Source organism: Cottoperca gobio, chromosome 21 (genome assembly GCF_900634415.1).
Source record: "Cottoperca gobio chromosome 21, fCotGob3.1, whole genome shotgun sequence".
In the NCBI taxonomy this organism is placed as follows: Eukaryota; Metazoa; Chordata; class Actinopteri; order Perciformes; family Bovichtidae; genus Cottoperca; species Cottoperca gobio.
In genome coordinates this window covers 13298308-13319359 of record NC_041375.1, presented here as the reverse complement: position 1 = coordinate 13319359, position 21052 = coordinate 13298308, and the positions used below count along the sequence as shown (strand labels likewise).

The window sequence follows — 21052 nt, the reverse complement described above, 5'->3', positions numbered from 1 at the left end:
GCCAATCAAATCTGTGCATTCCAGGCAGCAAACATTGCGACTCTGAATACAGACAGATGAGAGGCGAGAGGCGCGTGACAGACGGAAAGCGACTAGACGAGTCAGCGATACAGGGAGAGAAGACGGAGAAAGGGAGAGAAACACAGACGAAGAGACGAGTGAGCGGCAGACAGGGAGAGAAAAATAACTGCTCATGGCTCTCTCCAAGAAGAGAAAAGTCAACAGAGCTTTCAACCCAGACTCATTCATGTTCATCCTTCCCACTGGGAGCACAACACCAGTGTCTCATCTGCTCAGAGACCGTGGTGCTCATTAACAGTGGTGATGTGAAACGCCACTATGAGACAAAGCACAACGTTTTTGACCAAACATACCCGCTCAAGTCTGAACTGAGGGCACAAAAAATAAGCACTCAGAGCCCAATATGATTTTGATTTGTGACAAAATAAAGCAAATAGGCCATCTGTCAGCATCATCAGCCACAGAGAACAGTTTAACCCAGGATGTGCTAGCCTGGGTTAAACTGTTCAACTGTTAAGATGTGTTGAGACTGATTTATTCTAACATTGGTTGAGAGTTAAATCAAGATGTGAAATAGTTAAAGAAAAAGGGGAAACTCAAGCTGCTGCTACACTTTATTTTATTGTTCTAAGATTAAGCACTTTAATTTAAGATGCACAATTTTTCAAAAGCTATTTTATTTATTTTCTCAAATTTATTTTTAAATGCAGCCCGAGAAGAACATTATACATATCTACAGTATTATATATATCTGTATAGTTCAATGTTAAATGACAATAAATATTGTCTAAATGTTTTTAAATTGCACTCTCTTTATTATATTTATTATTAGATTAGACAGTCAGTTGTTGATTACGTGCAGACGTTGATACAGCTACTAAGCTACTTCAATATATATCACACTAATTCATAACGCAAGTTAGACATTATGATGCTCCGGACCTTTGCTCGCGGAAATGTTCTCTAACTGGACCTCTTATCATTTTAGTTGAATACCCCTGTGCTAGAGAGATGGATAAAGCAGCCCGGCTTTGGGGCTGAACAAAATTAGTGAAGAGCATGTGCTATAAATGCATTTGATCATTTTTATAGTCAAAATCGGTGAATTTGCGTATTCTCTGTTCAGATATAGGAAATATGCGAGCTGCGGCAGCGACGAGTTGAGCCTCTCCTCGGATTGCGCAATCCCTTGCAAACTAAATTGAGCGCATGCATTTGGCGCGTGCCTGTTGCTATCTCTCTGTATGTCGCCAAAATAATGTTTAGACACTTTTATTATGCGTCCTGACTTTCCATAGTCCAGTTAATGTATGTAATGTATGTGTGTAACATATTTAGTCTTGCTGACGTGATATAAAACCACAATGAAAAAACACCAGGTGAGGCAGACAGTACTCTGCTGCACTGAAGAGGGCGCACGTGAGCCCACAGGTTCGTGTTGCTACTCTTCTGGGGTGACAGAGCCTTCTCCATCGCCGCCCCCTTCCTCTGGAACTCACTCCCCAAACACATCCGTGACTGTACAGATCTCACCATGTTCAAATCCCAAATCAAAACCCACCTCTTCAGATCTGCTTTTAATGTGTAATTACTTCTATGTATTTTTAATGTTGATGTCCTGTTTTTCTTAATGTCATTTTTAATATTATATGTACATGTAAAGTGTCTTTGAGTACCTTTTAAAAGCGCTCTATAAATAAAATGTATTATTGTTATTATTATTATTATTATTATTATTATTAATATTATTCTACTAGAGACGGTAGGCACCAACAAGCTACTGCTAGCTAACGTCAGAGTCACGTGCACTGTAGCACCTTTAGTTTAGTTTCTTTCTCCGACTGACGGCCAAAAATGGAAGATTTTACAAGTAAAGGTAAGACCACCATTTTATTGAAAACAGGATCTGACTAAGAGAAAACAATCCAATATTTAAATTAAAAACACAATTTTGACCTTAAATAAAATATGATTTTGTTTATAGTGCAGTCTGTATTAAAATTGATCAAAGCATCAGACTAAAAACGCTATGGAGGGTGCAGAGCAACTACCTCTCAGCTATAAATGTAACCTTCTTTTTTTGCCTTACCTGTGTACCTTACCTGTGTGTGTATAAAGAATGCTGATATGAGATATGAAACTCTGAAAGAGTCAGTGCCTCCCCAGCCATGAACCTCACCGCACATCACAGGTCTATGGTCTGTTTCATCCTATGATTTCATCAAATGTCAAGGTACGAATGTACAATTTTGAGTAACTGTTAGGCTATAGTCTATATATAGTGTTAGTACATAGTGTAAACTTTATAATGTGGAATTAAGATACTACTGGAGCTGTTATGTGTGTTTAATCTTTGATGTCCATAGACATATATACATATTCAATAAATAAGTTAGGATACGTCTCATCTTGCATTATTGTGTGCACGTCTGTCCGTCCTGGGAGAGGGATTCCTCCTCAGCTGCTCTCCCTGAGGTGTTTTCCATTTTACCCCCTTTAATTATGGGGTTTCTTTTAGGAAGTGTTTCCTTGTGCGGTGCGAGGGTCTGAGGACAGGGGGTGTCGTATGCTGTACAGTCTGTAAAGCACACTGAGACAAATGTGTAATTTGTAATATTGGGCTGTATAAATACATTTGATTTGCTGTAGTCCAACGATTCTCTGAGGGCAGAGTCTCTGGTGAGCTGGGATGCCGTTTGCGGTATCATGAAATACGAGCAGAGCTGAAGCTCTTCGTTTTTCTCCTCTCTGGCGCTGTGGTTAAAAATAGCTTCTGTATCTTTTCAATGGCGCTGCACCGCCGGGGACAGGAAAACAAATAAAGGCAGGAATGTTGTGACATATTAGACATGTTACTTTTAATGCCCGCAGAGTATACAGAGTTTAACCTTTACATGTAAACGTCTTCATTCAGCTGCATGTAGGAACTTTGCATTCAGTTCAGAAAACTACATATACGTTACTCAATAAAGTAATTGCTCTGTGTATTTTAAGAGTAAGAGCATGCTTTCTGATTTTCTGGGAAAGGGGGATTTTTCTAAAAGAAGAAAGTTACCCAGCAGCGGAATGAAGAGGGTGTGAAACCGATACTGCAATGTCTGGCCACCTCTGCCTGAGCCAATGAGTAGCCTCACAAGCTGCTCCGGAACTACTGCAAGGCTGCACGCTTGGCAGGTGGACAAAAACACTGTCGATAATACATTAGAACAGATGAGAAACGAGTATGCACGAGTATATCTCTGCAGAACAATGTAAGACGACACTTATCTATAAAAAAATAATTAAAAAATGCAGCCAAAGACAATTCAATTTAGGTTTTTAATAATAATTAAGGCCAAGAACGCTTGATTATGTAAAATAAATTAAAGGAAATTGAGCTGATAAAGTATTTAAATGATGGAAGAATGACTCCTTTACTTAAATAAAAGCAGAAGTGGCGTACCACAAAGTAAAAATCCTCCATAATAAGTGAAACTGCTGCAATACACTTTAGGAAAAAGTACAGATATATAAGCAGCACAATATATAAAATAACAGTCCTGATTATACAGTATATTACCTCTTAGAAGTTTATATTACTATATACTGTAAAATATGTTACTGCATTATAATTGATGCTTTCCTTGTAGCATTTTTGTTGAGCTGGACTTATATACTTATTATAGTGTCTGGCATTTCCATCCAGACCAATGCATCGTTTTACATACAGTAAGATGATGAATTGTATTTGTATGTTTTGTATGTAAGATACATGTAGTGAAGTAAAAAGTACCATATTCTCCTATGAAATGTATCGATGTCGAAGCATGAAGTAACATACAATGGACATAATCATTTGAAGTACAACTACCTCAAAACTGAGGTATTTATTCTCAGTGTACACATATGACTGTGTGCACAGTGTGTTGGCTAAACATTCAGTGTACTGTCCTGTAAAATCTGTGAAATTGTTAATTTATATTGTTAAAAATAATCCACAGCAGCATCCATTATGGCTTCATAGTGTTTTGTTAGAAGTGCTTTCAGTGCAACATAATTAATCAGCCTTAACAAAAGGCCACATGAAGAAACCCTGTGGATGGAGAGGCACATTTACAGCCACAGCCATGTTGAACATCAGAACTTCCTGTTGTGCAGCTCGGCAACCTGCCGTAGGGAGTCTCTTTGGTTTGGGCTGAGTTTGGATTTGCCGCTCACCTCCCGCCACTGAAGAGCACCATGGCTACTCTCCACCTGAGACGGAGATAATCACAAAACAATGACAAGCAATTATATATTCAATGTCAGAAGAATCATGACCTGAATTTGGTCCCCAAGCATCACCCAAATGTAGAGGAAACAAATAATCCATGAGTCAAGTTCTTCCTGTAAAACAATAGCATTTAAAGTAATAATAATGTTCTCACCATACTGTTGATATCTACCATCTCCTGGCTCGTTCTGTCCGGGTGAATGTTCAGGATGATGATCTCCATCCAGGCGTTATCTGTGTTCCTGCAGTCATCCACGTAACCCTCAAACACCTGAAACACAGTAACTGCAAGTCAGAATCAACAAGTTCCTCAATGTCAGGATCGAGAAAAGCTCCTTCGAATTAATTATCATTCATCTAATTCAGGGGTGTCAAACATATGGCCTGTGGGCCAAAACCGGCCCACCAGAGGGTCCATTCCGGCCCACGGGATGACTTTACAAAGTGTAAAAATTAACACTTAAAGAAGACATTAACTGCAATTTTTCAAGCTATTTGAAATGTGTCCACTAGATGTTTTGTAAATTGTAATGCGTGTATAATGTGTAAATGATAAACTGAGGCATAATATTGTTGAAATTGCATTTATTTTTCTTAAGAAATTTCAGGTTGTTCATAATATTTTGTAAAACGACAGTTTCATCAAGTGTGAACATTTTCAGAATGTACTTGTTCTTTTTTGCCCGAAAACAAAGGGAAACGCAGTCGTGTAATAAATCCTACCTTCATGAAGGTATAATGTTCTGTTTTTGTTCAAAATGTTTTAGAGAGGTGTTGAATTAGCTGTGTAATAATTTACGCTATGGTGGACTTAATAAACTGGTAACTGAGTGTATGTTCCCCGGCTACAAAGATGGTTTCCGGTGTTGTCAGAGTTTGTTGTGTTGGAAGACAGACGACAGCTTATTAATCATTTTTAATGTCATTGCTGAATATTTAGCTGATTTCGAAAATGTCGATGAGGCCTAACCCTCTCTCTCGTTATTTCTCTGTAGCATCCTTTCCATAATGTTGTCTGACACATCAATCTGAGCCCGTCAGTGTCTAAAAAAAGCACTTTTAGTGGACTTACATGGATTCAATTGCTGTCCCCATTAGTCACTTAGACATAAAAACATGAGCAAATAGGGTCCAGGTTGAAAAAAACCCCCAAGTTACCCTCTCTTATGCGTATGACTGCTGTCTGTAAACCAAATCGCCCCTCTAGGAACAATCAAGCTCTACTTTTTAAAGGATAAAGTAAAGTTGAACAGACCTACCGTTGTTCCCTCTGATACTTTTGCATTTATTATCTCATACATCTTCTTTCCCATGGTTTTCTTAAGAGTCACTGGCAAGTGACCGGTAGTTTGGACGGGTCCCTGAAAGTTTCAAAACCACAACAGAACGGTACTTTTATTTAAACATTGCAAAAAGTAAAAACCAGCAAAAGTGAAGAAATAGTGGGACTCACGCAAGGTAAGGCCAAGGTTCCCTGGCTCTCATCCCAAACCACCAAGTACTCTAAAACTGACCTCTCGCTGTCTTGGCAGCTAAAACAAAAAAAATATTTTCAAAGTTAGGCCATGCAATACAGAGGTGGTGAAACAACTTGATTTAACCTACCGTGTAAGCACAAGGTCTACATTCAGATTTGGACCCAGTTGGCTCAGTGCACCTCGTCCCCTGATGCCCGTCCTCCCTCCTGGGTTTCTAAAGACAGATGAGATACACACCAGACATCAGACTTGCTTGCAAGGTCACTATAAGTGCTATTTGATGCCTTGTGTATTGTAGCTAGTATCATACCTGTAATTATCTAAATCGTCTGATTCTGATCTGCAAGGAGAAAGAATAAATGAAACCTACAAGATAAGGAGCCTCGTAGACCCAGGGTGACATCAGGTTTTAGCTGCACACTAACCATCCTAATAGGAGCAAAACATCCCGACCTTCTCTTGGTAAAAACATACCCATCCACATGGTCCCCGCTGTCTTCAGAGGTGTAATAAGGCGGCATGTATGAGCTGAAGATGACCTGAAAAGAAGAGGACATGAAAAACAACATGGAACCAATATTCCATCTTTTTATGTATAGTTGTTGTGAGAACCAGCAGCTGGTGGTGCTGTGGTGGAAATGTATGTGAAATACCTCCCATTGCACCTTCTCCTCAGGCACAGGGAAGCGTGTGAGTTTGCTGTTCGGGTAGTGAAACTGCCGGGCGTTCACGTGGCACGTGTCCTCTTTGTCTGACATGTAAATGTCAGGCGACTCGTCGGTTGTAGTCAATACTGCAGGCATAAAAGTGAACGTAAACAAGAGGAGATTTGACGTGAAACATGTTAACAATAATAATGAATGAGGAAGTTGGTTGCTCACTCAGTGGTTGTGCTTCTTTTGCTGAAAACCCCCGACATTTCAGACTTTCCATAATCCACTGCAGGGCTTTGGCGGACTGGACGACCTAATGAGACAAAAATAAAAGTGGGTCAAGCACTTTTTTACGACTGTTTATACAACGTTTGAAGATGACCGATTTTCCACCGCCGACATCTGGAGAGAAAGATTCAACAAACACACATCAAGAAGTGTGTCGTGTCTTTTCTGCATTGTGCCCCTTAGCATGGTGTGAAATGTTACAGACACAGGTGCAATATCAGTGATAACCAAAAATCAGGTCACAACCTGCTCCTCTAGTCGAGCCAGTCTTTGCACCGTGGCAGCAGAGCTCTCCTCCTCTTCCCTCTCCAGTCGATCAGATATGCTGGTAACCCTGAAGAAACAAACAAGCACAGTGTGGGTGTCGGGTATTTATTTGAATATTACTCCTAGATTGTTTAATACGCTACTTGTGTTTAGTTCAAGTAGAATTTGAGCCTCACCAAACCTTAAAAACACAGATTATGGTGCTTTATTAAAGCAATAGTTGAGATGAGATGAGAAATCGATACCCCTCTCATGTTCGTCCGTTAAATACGAAGGTAAAGCCTTCAGCAACTTACAGTAGCTTCGCACAAAGACGGGAAACTTCTGGTCTGGATTTGTCCAAGAGGAACAAAATCTCTTTTTTTAGTCTTTGTGCTAAACTAATCTTATCGTCTCCTGGCTCTAGCTTTATATTTAACAGACAGACATGAAAGTGGTATTGATCTTCACTCCTCACTCTTGGCAAGAGAGCAAATATGCGCATTGCATTGAAACCTGCAATAACTGATTTGTGCTGTGGGTTGAAACAGCGCCGAAGACCGCGGTGCCGGGGGACCCAAAACAGTAAAGCGTGGTAAAACAAAAACAATGAACTGAAAGACACTTGAAAGCTCCACAGAACTGAGGGGACCTTCAGAGCTGGAGGGTTTGACACATACTGTATAGTCATTTGATCCATTATTGATACAGAAATATTGATTTGAGCAGCTTTAAAGTTTATTTCCTAATGGGTGTCAGGCTCAAGATGATCGTATGTTTAGAAAAGTGATTACATTTATTTAATTGTATTGTAATAATGTTTTACCTTATCTTATTTTACTATTTAATGTTTTATCTATTTAAGTTTGACTTAAATAGTAAAACATCAATAAATCACACTTTGGTTCACAACAAAAACATATTTAAGGTGTGAAGAGGGGTCTCACATAGCCAGTGTTGCACTAGAGCAGGGGTCTTCAACGTTTTTCAGGACAAGGACCCCCAAACTGATGTAGCATGGAGCAGGGACCCCCTGCTTCAAACGAAGGGGGGTGTGCTGTCGGAGTTCTGTGCGAGGGGGGGGGCTGTCGGAGTTCTGTGTGACGGGTGGGGAGGATGTGAATGTGCAAAAAGATTATATTAAATATTCTTTTGCTTTATCTACAAACTATTTTGCGACCCCCTGCAGTACCTCCGCAGACTCCCTGTTGAAGACCTATGCACTCGAGGATTGTTATGCATCTACACTTGGCTACATTCCTGCGGGAGTTTTACTTTTGTGCCGTGTCCAGGATGCGTCGCTCCATGCTCTGACTCTGTTCCTGTCGTGTGGACAGCAGGTATCTGTCCTTCATCAAGGCCTCCCAGGACAACAGCTCCTCTTCCTCCATCGGAGGAAGCTCGCTCTCTGAAAAACAGCGTCATAGGCTTATTTAATACCTTTTCTAATACTGTGCATGTGTGTATGCACAGGGAGCATCAGACCAAAATCAGTCACAGCATCGACTGTGAAGGGGTCAAAGGTCATTGATCAGGAGTCATTGAACAGCTGCAGAAAGGTCAGAGGTTACGCTCTCCCCTCATAAACAACAATAAATCCATAATTAGGTCACATGATATTAACAACTGAACATGTGTGTACAGGGGGGGATTGTAACCCAATTGTGAAAACAATCATATAAAAAAATGTTTTTTTTGGCTCATAAATGCACCATTGTAAAAATCAGTAAGAATGTTATTGATAAATAAAGCTGCAGCATATAACCATGAACTCTGCCTTCAGCATAGGCAGAAATAAATAATTCAATACTTACTAAACTCTGTGCTTACGATGGGGGTCCTGCACAGCACCCCGTTCCTGATGAAGAGGTAAAGATGGCTGAAGATGATGAAAGGAGGGGGGGCAGCAGGGCGGCTGTGATACTCCTTGATCAGCTCGTATCTTTGAAACTTCCATATTCTGTCTGTGTTATCTTGAACTTCCTGGAATGTAAAGCTGTGCGAGAACAAAAAGAGCAACACAGGGTGACGAGGGGCCCCCGGTTATAAAGGGGCCACAAAGATGTGGAGGAGAACTCACTTGAAGATGGCTATGAGCAGGTTTAGCAGCAGGATGTTGGCAAAGAGCAAGTAAATACAAAGCAGGATGATGGTGAGCCACTCGGGGAAGGCTGGCGTTTGGTTTTCATTCAGCATGGGACACTTGGGCTTCAGAGGATCAGTGCCATTCATGGTGCAGGTATTTATGTCAAACGCAGCATCTGCAGAGGAGCAAACACATCGTTATCTTTCTGTAATTATTTAGTCAGTATTCACAAAACTATAGTGTTTCAATTAAAAAGAAAGTAATAATGTTTTCCATCTCCACTCACAATCAATATTTGTGGGAAAATTCCCAAATATGATGAGGTACGGCTCATAAACTGCCCCGCGGACAATCCAGTCCAGTCGATTGTCATTGTGGATGAGGATGCCTTGTTTGGCCACACCGTACGCCACCACCCAGATACTCAGCAGGAACATGAAGAAGAACATGTCCATCATCTGGAGGACAGACAGACGTCAGTCACAGGCTAGAAACACTTCCAATGTGGACACATCTGAATGCTGCAACCAGTGGCATGTAATGTAAGTACACATGAATGGATTACTGATCGGTCGTACCAGGCACATGCCCAGGGATGTCAGTGCCCCCCCTGGCCTTAACATACAAAATATTACTCAAAGAGTCATGTACCAACCAGGAAGAGGCTCAAAGTGACCAAAAAGAGGCAGAAAGCAACTACAAGGAGATGCAAAACAGCTGCGAAGAGACACAAAGAGACTCACAAACATTATGAAAAGGGGCAAAACAATCATGAAGAGACACAAAATGACCAAACAACACCCACAATGAATACAAAGAGGCACACAACAACCAAGAAAGATACATAAAGAATACAAAGAGACACAAACAATTAAAAAAAAGACACAAAAGACCAGAAAGAAACACATACACATACACACCACAGACATATGCGTAAAAACTACAAATGGACACGAAACAACAAACAGAGGCTGAACCACGATAACGTCCTGTGTCCTGTGTTGGAGATCCGGTGTATGGACTTTTGCTTTAGAGAGTTGGATAGCAGTATGCTGCCTAACATCACATCTATAACAGATTATATAATTAGCAGAGACAAGTTTCAGTATTTAAAAGGTTGCCCTGTTGCTCCACAGATAATCTCTTCACAAACAATATGGAGTTTTGCCTGACTGGGTGAGAACAAGCAGATCAGCTGCAACACTTTGTTAAAAAACACCTTTTATTCAACACAAAGTGTCATCTGCAGACACCAGATGGAGGCTCAGTGAGGCAGAAGCTTCTTTTTGTATAAGATAAAAGGTGTTTTGGAGCGTAGCATTTTGTGCTCTGCAGTTGCTCCCACATTACATCAGGTCGGCATTCATTACATTTGTATGTAAGACTCTCACCATTCTCCTGACTATGATGATTTTGGGTCCCAGGGTTCTGCTGATGGTGAAGATGGCCATTAGCCGGAGGCTGAAGACCACAAAGTCGATGCAGAGGAAGATTTTACCAGCATAGAACAGCTCAGTCGTCAGCCTGAAATAGAAAAAGTCGGTGATTCATAGATAGCCAAGAAGGTGGAAAGCAATTCCATGGCCTAAAGTGATTGTCTGGCAGGAAGCAAACGTACCTAAATGCGAGGCCGATAATAAAGAGGAGGATGGACAGAACATCTAAAATATTCCACAGGTCGTTGATGTACATCCTGGCTTTCTTACGAAACCCAAAGCCATCCGGATCATGAAACAACTGAGACAGAAAAGACACATTAGGGGAAGACACGACTTTAACTAATAGATATCACTAAGAAGCTTCCCCAGTTGATTTCTTACACTTGGACAATTATTTTCTTGAAATGTTTAAATATGCAAATAAGGCATGTGTAATGCTAAGTTTAGGGTAAATTTAAGAGAAATCTACAGACGATGGACAGTGTAGTAAAATAAACACCTAATTGTGTTTTGGATGCTTAGGGATGTAGTGTAGTTCTTAGAATAAGACACACTCTGGAAGCAGCAGCAACAACATATGTCCCAGCTGCACTCTCACCTGTCTGACCTCCTCACACACCAGTGAGAACAGCCAGATGTAAAGCAGCACCTCCCCAGCAGAGGGCATGGTCTGGAAGTCAATCATCAGCACCACAGCAAACAGGAAGAGGAAGGCGAAGTAAGACACAATATTCCAGTAAAACTTGACCTGCGGAGAGCTGTGCAGGCACACCAGCCTGGACCAGCTGCCCAGAGGCTTCTGGTGCTGCAGGCTGGAGGAGAGACTGTGGACAGAAAGGTCACTGGAGGTCACAGACAATTGATTTCAGACACCTATTTATTGCTTTCTCCTAACTGACCTGCAAAATCACTACTCTGGGTATAACATAAATGTAAAATATTGAGGTGTGTATAAATCAGTGTCTTGAAGTCAGGAAGTGGTCACACAGTAAAGGGAACATTTGCTGTTAATGTATTAAAAGGCGACTTTCTACTCACAGGCTACGAGAATTTGTCCGAAGCACACTCCCTGTTATTGTCTCCACTGTCTTGATCTCCTCGTTCTTCGCAGCTTCTCTCTGAATGAGTTCATCGCGTCTAGGGAGAATTGTAACTCATTAAGAAACCAAACATCGCATATAGATTATGTAGTACAAGCGGAAGCACACATATGTTAATAAATCCAGAAATTAAAAGACAAAGAACATGAATCAGTCGTGGTTAGCAGAGAAAACAGTAAAAGAGGCATCACTGCCACCAGGTGGTGTCAAATACAAATGCTTGTGTGTATCTAAATCCTGAAACTAAGTGTAATTAAATGTTCTTTCTCAAGAAGCGCCAGTGTTTTGGAAGATGACGTAGGTGGCCTTTGACTCTGTACACCTGAAAGTCTTTTATGATTTTGATTCTTTTTAAAGCGTGGGTAAAAAAACAAAACATTTGACTTCATCCCAATATCATAAAACCAAAGTAAACTGTACTCAGTATCCATGGTGGCGTTATTATCTTAGGTAATATGGGAACAGCATGAAGCTCGGTTGTTGTATGAACATGCAAATATCATTGATAAGATGGCTGCCCTTACAGTTTCACATGTAACTGATCGGACTCACCTAAAAAGCAGAAAGCCAGTGTAGATAAGTGGGAAGAAGACCATGCAGATGAGTACTCTCCACACTGGGTTGTCCACTGAAAGCTCACCACACCAGATCTGTGTCAGGAGAGCCTTGAAGACAGACATGTTATTACACTGAATCTGCAGCAATTAATGTTGTTGAGATGAAATACTCATGACTCATATCTGGGTATCAAAATGAGAGTCTAATACATAGTTTTGTATTCAATTAATTATAGTTGTGTTTTGTTATTTAAGAGCATTACGTGTAGAGTTTGAAATAATTGCTTTTTGTAATTACCACTTATTAATGTTTTTCTGTAAAAGAAAAAAATGACATTCACTTTTTTATATAAAAAAAGTAGGATCAAGCTTTTTGATTGATTATTTTCTTCTTTTGTATTATTATGTGTCTAATGTTTTGTTACTAGGTTACCTGTTGTATACGTTGTGTGTTTGTGTTTATCAGATTTTGTATGTTGGTCTGTTTCTGGTGTTGCGTTTTGTATTTATTGTTTTGTTTGTTTTCTGGTGACTTATGTCATGTCTTTAGTGTCTCTAAAAGACTAAATGAATGACGTTTTGTAATTCAACAACCTCTGTGGGTGTGCAGTGAATGTTCTACGTTACAGTGCAAACAAATGGCATATACTGTATATATATATATATATATATATATATATATATATATATATTTATTTATTTATCTTTAAGTCTCGACATTGAGAAAGAAATGTTAAAAGAAAAGCCCCTAAAGATAAATCGGAAAGTTTGCTTTACCTGAACACCCGACTGAGCTACAAAGTTTTTATCATCGGCCTCCAGTGCCAGCCTCAGGCACGTCGTCCTTCCCCAAGACGGAGACGCACGAAACAACAACTTCTGAGCGCGCTTTTCGTCGCAGTTGTTGCATTCACTGAACACACCTGGGAACCACACAAACACAATGAAGACAAACGCTAACCTTGTAACATATTTATATTTCACACCAGTTAAGCGACTCATCATGTCTGCGGTAATATACCAATGGCGTGTTTCTCATAGTGATTGGCGAGCTCTTGCATGGTCTCCGTCTCGTCTACATCACTTCCTTCCTGTGCCATCGTCTTCAGGATCTTACTGGCAGCCAGAGCAGCAGCCATGCAGTCGCTACACTGTGCACATACAGATACAAACATATACAATGCCACACACACAAACGACCATTTTCAAACTTTGTCTGTATAGTATAAGTTTTTTGATCACCTGCTCCCAGGCAATTTCAGCCAGCTCCTTATTGTTCTGGACGACAGCCCACAGGAAAAGGTCTCTGCCTGGGTCCCTCTGTGCTTCAGGACTGTCCTCCCCGAGTGGATCTTGGGAAGCCATCGGATCTTTAGACAGCTAGATGAAAATTGAAGGAATGTGTTGCATTATTTGCTTGGTTTAAGGCTGGATGCAATATTTCATCCAAATCCTTCCAAGGCATATCAAGACACCACTATGGAATTTTCATCAACTAACTGTTTAATTGTACCTCTGATAAATGTTATTTCCCAACGTGAAAAGCTAAACGTCCTTTATCCCTTTTTTTTTGTTGGGCGTAAAATTAGTTATTTATTTAATACTAGAATAGAAAAAATACCCACCATGTATTGGTTTTTTAATTATAGAATGAAAAATAAAACCCCCGGTTAGCCAGAATGTATCCGGAGGTCATGTCATGCCCTCAGCAACCTATATCAAGCACTTAGTTGTGACTGTCAAACATTAAATCAATCGTAGATGATGGAAAAGGTCGACTCACAGATACAGATGTGTCCTCCATAGACATGTTGAAGTGGTATGGCAAGTTGGAGGGAGTGTAGAGGGCCTTTGTGAAACTGCCCAGCAGGCGGCGCACCTCATCAGACACATGAGTCAGGGAGATCAATTCCCCTTGCTGCAAGTGAGCTCGACGCCTGATGCCGAACGGTTTATTCCTGCAAGAGCTTTGGACCCGCTTTGCCAACTTGCGTAGGAAGATGCAGCCGGGCAGCTGTTTGTAAAGCTCACACAGAGTTTCCTCCTTCTGCAGGAAATCCCTCAGACTCACACCGTTCTCTAGCAGCAGACTGACAAACTGAGGCTTGTTGCCAACCAGGGCTGAGTGCATGGCCCAGTGGAGGTCACTGGACTGGATGGAAATAAGCCAGGAGACAACAGGTTTTCAGAACAACACATTTCTCTAATTGGATGTAGAAAAGTTGGATGTTGCGGTTATAATGTAGCGAGGATTGTTCAAAATTAGACCATTATGTACCATGACTGGGAATAGCAGTGTGGAGAGAAAGACAATATTTCATGATACTATTCATATGATTTTATGGTACAATAATCCACTGACCTTCGTATCATAAAAGGTTTATGATGCAAGGTATTGGTGTTATGATGCAATTGCTAAAAATGTCCAAGTAGAAATTTTCACCACTCAAACTTTTTGCTTTTCAATCCAATGAGTACAACAAAGACAATTATCATAGGGCCACTTCCAATGTTTTCCTAGTCAGTCCATTACTTATCTTAATAAGGACAAGACGGGTTGCAATCCGGCAGAAAATAACAGATCTGAAAAGTAACTTAAACCTGCAATCCTTCTAATAGCCAGCAGGGGGCAACTTCTCTGGTTGTAAAAAAAAAGTCTGATTGTATAGAAGTCTATGAAAAAACGCTTATATATATTTTGGGGTTCAGTATCTTACCCAAGGACACTTTGACATGTTGACCACAGGGGCCGGGGGTCTACCTTTCTGAGCCACAGCCGCCTCATATATTTGTCCATCCTGACAGTCTGACAGATTGCTGCTGGTGTTAGTGTTACAGCATGTTGTATAATAGGCAAACCCACCTTCCACTGGCTCTCTTCAGTGAAGATCTCCGTCTCAGCTATATCCACTCGGTTCCAGGCTATAGCCAGCTCCAGCTGCCTCTTCCAGGACTCAATGCCCAGTGACTCGCTGGTCCTCGAGGCTGAGTGGAGAATTTAAAGTGACACAATTTATGTGACACTCAATTACTGATTAAATTCTGGAGAAATGAAAACCTTTCTGTTACATGACACAACAGATCATCCACTCTCCTCAATAAAGGCACTTTGTATAATGACACAACTAAGTAATTGCATTGTCCACAGCATATAGTGATAAACAAATTGCTATTTTTTTAAGTTGAAAACCTAAAGATATTATTCAATTTATAGCGATGCGGGGTATAAAATTGGATCAAAGTAGCAAATTGTCACATTTGAAAGGCTTGAACTGGAGAACCAGATTGTCGGTTTTCCTTGATGATTGACTTGCTGACGATTCATTTTCTCTTAATAAACAAATCACCAAATTAACCTATTATTTCAGCAATTGAAATCTGTAACATGACATAACCTGGGGTCAAATGGCATGGTCAAGCAGCAAGTAGCCAGGCTTTACTCAAAAACAAAGATTCTTCTGTGAACTTTGTGGCCACAGACCAAAAGAAACCAGCAGATATTCTCGCTGAGTGAACAATACCCCTGGCAGGAAATGCATTTTCCTTAATCCATTGTTAATGGAGCTCTGAGATGGAAACTACTGGCAAAGCAGTTTAGCTAGAATGATGAATCATCACAATCGATGCGCGGTTCAGTGTGGTGGAATCACTTTTAGTGTACTTTGATTCAGTATGCTTTTATATCAAACGCATTGAGCTTGCTCTAAATGGACATGAGTCTTTCTCTAGAACAGAATTTAGGAGAATACACTTACAAGAAGCACTTTATAATTTTTATGAATAGATTAAATGTGGCTGTCAATGTCTCCCTGTGTAAAAAAGCAAACGTTGAGGTGAAAATATCTGCAAGAATATTTTTGCTGGTTTTGGATCTCGCCACATTTGATACCACAGTCCTGTTGATTAATCTTCTATAGCAACATTATCTTGTTAAAAGCTGGTTTTGTATCAAGCCGTTTCGTCTTCATACTTAGCGTTGTGTTGCGCGCCTACAGTCAGTCCAGTCTGGTACTGAGCATCTGCCTCAAAATCAAATCCCTACCTTTGAGTAGTGCTTGAAGAATAGCCACATCCACATCCCCGTGATTGTCTTCGCTTATCCTGAATATTGTCAGCAACTGAGACATCCTGATGATATCCTGAATCTGGCACAGAAAGGTGACACAATGTGTAAATCTAGGACCGAGGAAAAGCCAGAGGACAATAGGCTCCGATCAGACTCATTGGGGGTGAGGAGTTCACGGGTGTATCTCGGGGTTTAGACTTTTAGCTTTGAAAGTAATCAGTAAATTCTGAAATCAATTCTGAAATCAACTGGTAGCCTGAGAACAGAGGCTAGGATAGTGGTCAACCAGGACATCGTTGATAACCCTCAGAAAGGCAGATTCTGTGCTTTGATGGGACCTAAATCCAGATAAAATCTTCTCTAAAATATAATTGGTATTACTATAATACTATTTAAATAAATAATAGAATCTTTTTTTTTTGCCATGGCTCTAGGGATGGCAATGCCTGTATTTAGGGAAATTTTACACCAACATTCATGATCCCCAGAGGATAAAGCCTACTGACTTTGGTGATCTTCTGACCTTTCCTTAAGTGCCGCCATTAGGTCGACATTGTTAGTTCAGACTGAAATGTCTACACAACTATTGCATGGATTGGCACTAAATGTGGTAGAGAAATGGTCCCATGAAGATAAATTGTAATTATTTGATCCCCTGACTTTTCATCGAACACCATCATCTATCTCAAAAATGTTTTTGTCCAATACGATTATGTTTAATGCGTGCAAAAGTTCTCATCAGTCCAAGCTGTGTATTAGCGCTAACTGTTATTGTTATTGTTAACTATCTTAATAAATTAAGATAGTAAGAAAGAAACGGTAGCCTGGAAATTGGTCTGTAATTATTGAGGTTGTCAGTATGTTCACATACCGTCTTGGTCCATTCTATGATATAGAGGTCGGGGAACTTTTCATACTCTTGGCCAAAGAACTTTTTCATCAATTGGTGGATGAGGGCGATGGTGACCCGGTTCACTGACAGAGCTGCTACGTTAGCGATCACATCTGCTATTCTCCCAGAGCCCTCCAGGATCACACATGGCGTACCATTCAGCATGGCATTATAGATGGTCTGAGACGAGACATGCAAAACATTCAGACAAGACAGAGATGGAGAAACAGAGAGAGACAGAAAACTGATGACTCACATTTAGAGTGCCTGGACCTCCATCCAAAACCACACACACAACAGGGATGGTCACGCCACTCTCTGGAGGACAGACGGTAAAAAATAAATCAATATTAAAAGCAGGACAGATAAAATAATTATCAGATTTGAGATGTTATCTGTGACGGCTTGCTTCTTTTGCAGACATTGCATCAGCTATTTTTAACCTTTGTTTCCGAGACGCTTTCCGGAGATGCATTTCTCCAGACGGCTACGCAGTTCAATCTCCACTCCATAGTGTCCCTGGGTCCCATCGTCCACCAGCAGGAAGTGGGTGTGGTTGTTATCGAGACAGGAGAGTCGGCCCTGGCCCTTGATGTCCATCACATAATGGGCTGGGAAACAACCCTGCAGACAAGAGGAGGAGGAGGAGGAGGAGGAGGAGGAGGAGGAGGAGAGAAAGGAAGGAAGGACTAAGAAGACGTGTGCTATGCCGCTGATAAATCTCACAAAAAGAAGGATGTGTGAATGTGTTTATCGTACGTCTGAATGCACCAAAACGTCCCTGTTGTGAATTACTCCCCACGTTGCGACTCCGATAGCCACAATCTGGCCCTGCGTGGAGCTGCTCAGGGAGTGGTCCCTTACAGCCTTCCCTACATGCTTCATCACACCTGTGTGCGTACCACCGGTGAGGATCCACGCACCTGTGTACAACATGGGTCCCAATCAATACAATACATATGTCCACTTATTTTTGGCCATATAGTATATGTAAAGTATGTACAGATACTTTTCTTTTCTCAAATCTGGAGTCTGTTCCCGGTCAAGATACACAGTAGCTCCACACATCACCCCTCATAAAACCTCAACTTGTCTTTCTCACACTTGATTTTTGTATGGATGACACAAATGACATGTAAATCAGGGAGTTTCAGAGGTGCTTCTGAGAGAGCCAGGCTAACTGTTTCCAGTCATGCTAAGCTAAGCTAACTGACTGCCGGCTGTAGCTACATATCTAAAAGAGAGGATTGTATGAATCTTCTCATCTAACTCTCGACAGGTAAGAAAAATAAGTGTGTTACCTACAATATCGAACAATTCCTTTAGCTATAACAGGCCTCACTCAGTAGCTTATGTTGGAAGCTAGCAGCATTTAGCTGCAAGAGGACATGGGAGACCCGCTGATTGAGTTTGGCTTCCTGCAGGCCTGTTCAACTTCAGTAAACCTTGTTGTGTGCATGGGAGCATGATCATACTAAAACAGAAAACCTTTGGCAGACATTTGGAAACACACTATTGTCTAAAATATAATTGTCTGCTGTAGCATGAAGATATCCTTTAGGTGCCGAGGCCAAACCAAGAAAAACAGTCAAAAGTACACCAAAGTATGTGGACATGGAACAAATACTTCACTACTGTACAGAACAGGCTCATCTTTCTAGTGTATTGTTTAAGCATACTTACAAGCAATTATCAGATGTCAATAGATTGGCAGTAACTTATGCAAGCTACTGAAAAAGAAACTCAACTATGAGCAAAATCATTTTCCAAATTAATTTCAATTTGTTTGTTTTTATCATTCTGCCGCTGCCTCGCTACCGAATATAATTTGTTTAGATTTGTTCGAGCTGTGTGTTGCTTGATCACTGTTATCTTGGAGTACATATGTAAACACACTGTATATTTAAAACCCAGTTGTAAAATATAAACAGTATGAAATGGGACACAGTGAAGCAGTGAATGAGGAAACGCTGCACTGTGAAGCACTAGTTTGGGCAGAATGGGTTGACCTTTGAGGCTTATACAGCACATTTTATTACATGCATACACACACACTCCATAACTAGACATGAACTCATAACACACTTTTACAGACTTTCTGGTTAATCATTGATATATACACCTTTGCATCTGAGGCTCACCTGTGGTCTGGGCCACTTTAATAAGCCCTCTGTTGAACATGTTCTTGAGACGAGCCTTCAGATAGAAGTTCTTGGCTCCTCCGGTCACTGAGATCAGCAGGTTTGGAGGGGAAAGTTTCCACTGTTCAGTCAATAACTGGTACAGCATTTCTGGGCTGGTGTCCGTGGACACTCGCAAATACTATGAATGACAGACAGACGCAGAGGCGAGGATAAAGACACACAGGCGAGCATTCGCGGGTAACGTTATTACAGTGGACAGGAATGATGGTTTCACCTTGCCCGTATTCTGTCCCAAACCACCAAAGCTGATGTCTCCAAAAGCATCCGTGGGCACTTCCTGGACATGTCTGTGTTTGTCCCATGACTCGCCCGTGAAGTCCTCCGGCTTGATGGCCTCATCCGCATGATCGGTCTTTGAGTAGCCACACTTACATACATCCTCTCTAGTGGAGAAAAAAAAGTGAATGCTTGCGATGTTTCCATGCAGAAAGACAGTTTGAGGAAGTATTTGAAACAACAAATTCAGTTAGCATAACACAACTGCCCTTCCTCCTCTCAAATAAACACAACAGGCATGCTGCAGTGTCTCTGTATTACAGTGCAGCAGCAGCAAATTACAAGGTCAGTACAGAGACTTTCATCATCAACACAGCACAGAGCAGCTGATCGTACCTGACACCTTTTTCAAAGAAGCAGCATTTCCTCTTGTGGATGTTCTCTCTGGTCCAGGAGGCGAAGGCGCAGCGCTGGAAAGAAGAGGAGAGAGAAAGATGCGTGGAGGGTCTGACTGTGCTGAGCGCTAGAGAATGAACCGGCAATGACTCCACCTCAGCTTTCCCCATCCTGGATGCAACATGGGAGGGCTACGGTGCAGAGATCTGCCTCAGGCTGAGAGCTGACAGCATGACACGAGAGAGGAGCCTCTGCAGTCAGTGCTGTGAGTGCTGGCTCACACTCAGCACTGCATCAGTGATGTCAGAGCTGAGCTGAGCTAAAGCGGAGCAGACTGCGAAACCTGACTAAATTTACGAGACAGAAAGTAGCCGTGCACAAGCTCTGGATCGATCACATGGCCAATTAAGAAATCAAAAAAGGATGCATTGGGTGCTTTGTTAATCACATACAAATAAAACTATTTGTTGTTCTTGTAAGCAACGGATATGTTTCAGGTTTTTCACAAACTGACTAAATTATTGAGCTGTGGAAAATAACTAAGTACATATAAGTACTGTCCTTAAGTAGACTTTTGAGAGATTTTTCCTTTCCATTTTATTGTAATTTACACTTCTATTTACTACGGGAGATATTGTACTTTTTACTCCACTATATTTATTTACCTGCAAAAGTTAATTTTCAGATGAAGATTTTACACACAAATCAGTTTATACAATATGATGCATTCCTATGTACCACCTTTCTCCAACAACAACATTCAAGTACTGCTTATATATTAATGCATCAATAATGGTGAGTAATGAGACAGGCAAACACTCACCCTTTTAAAACGAGTTACCACCCGATTTAGTCCAAGTTTGTCCTGCCGCTCCTCGATCATTCGCTGCGGATGAACCTTATTCTCGAAATCAGGCAGCATTTCTGAGGAAGTAAAAGAAGAAAGTCGAGCAGGAAAAAGAGCTTCTTGTGAAGGAAGTGCCAGAGTATGGCTCTAGTCAGTTACGGGCTTCTAATCTATAAAAACCTGCAGAGCATGGGACTTTAGTATTCTGACATATGCCTTTATCTTGATGACAGGTGATCTGTTCTGCATTATCTCGACTTCCTCCACTAAAGCCACTGGAAGAGCAGCTCTCAACTCCATCAAATTGATTT

General features: G+C 41.0%; 1 protein-coding gene across 1 annotated transcript; it reads right to left on the bottom strand.

Annotated features, from left to right (window-relative positions):
• Nucleotides 1-3287: 3287 nt before the first annotated feature.
• On the bottom strand, nucleotides 3288-20064 carry trpm2 (transient receptor potential cation channel, subfamily M, member 2). The gene is made up of 32 exons (XM_029458867.1): nucleotides 19895-20064; nucleotides 19497-19665; nucleotides 19220-19400; nucleotides 17838-18001; nucleotides 17522-17702; nucleotides 17335-17396; nucleotides 17058-17258; nucleotides 16163-16265; nucleotides 14984-15105; nucleotides 13858-14272; nucleotides 13363-13445; nucleotides 13142-13271; nucleotides 12898-13043; nucleotides 12116-12228; nucleotides 11502-11600; nucleotides 11062-11287; nucleotides 10643-10761; nucleotides 10416-10548; nucleotides 9311-9482; nucleotides 9019-9199; nucleotides 8753-8934; nucleotides 8214-8346; nucleotides 6939-7026; nucleotides 6633-6717; nucleotides 6405-6544; nucleotides 6226-6290; nucleotides 6062-6091; nucleotides 5879-5965; nucleotides 5727-5805; nucleotides 5533-5634; nucleotides 4428-4544; nucleotides 3288-4254 (listed from the first exon to the last, which is right to left on the bottom strand). The coding sequence occupies exons 1-32, from the start codon at nucleotides 20062-20064 to the stop codon at nucleotides 4138-4140; spliced, it is 4395 nt and encodes a 1464-aa protein (XP_029314727.1). The 3' UTR covers nucleotides 3288-4137.
• Between the last annotated feature and the right edge of the window lie 988 nt (nucleotides 20065-21052).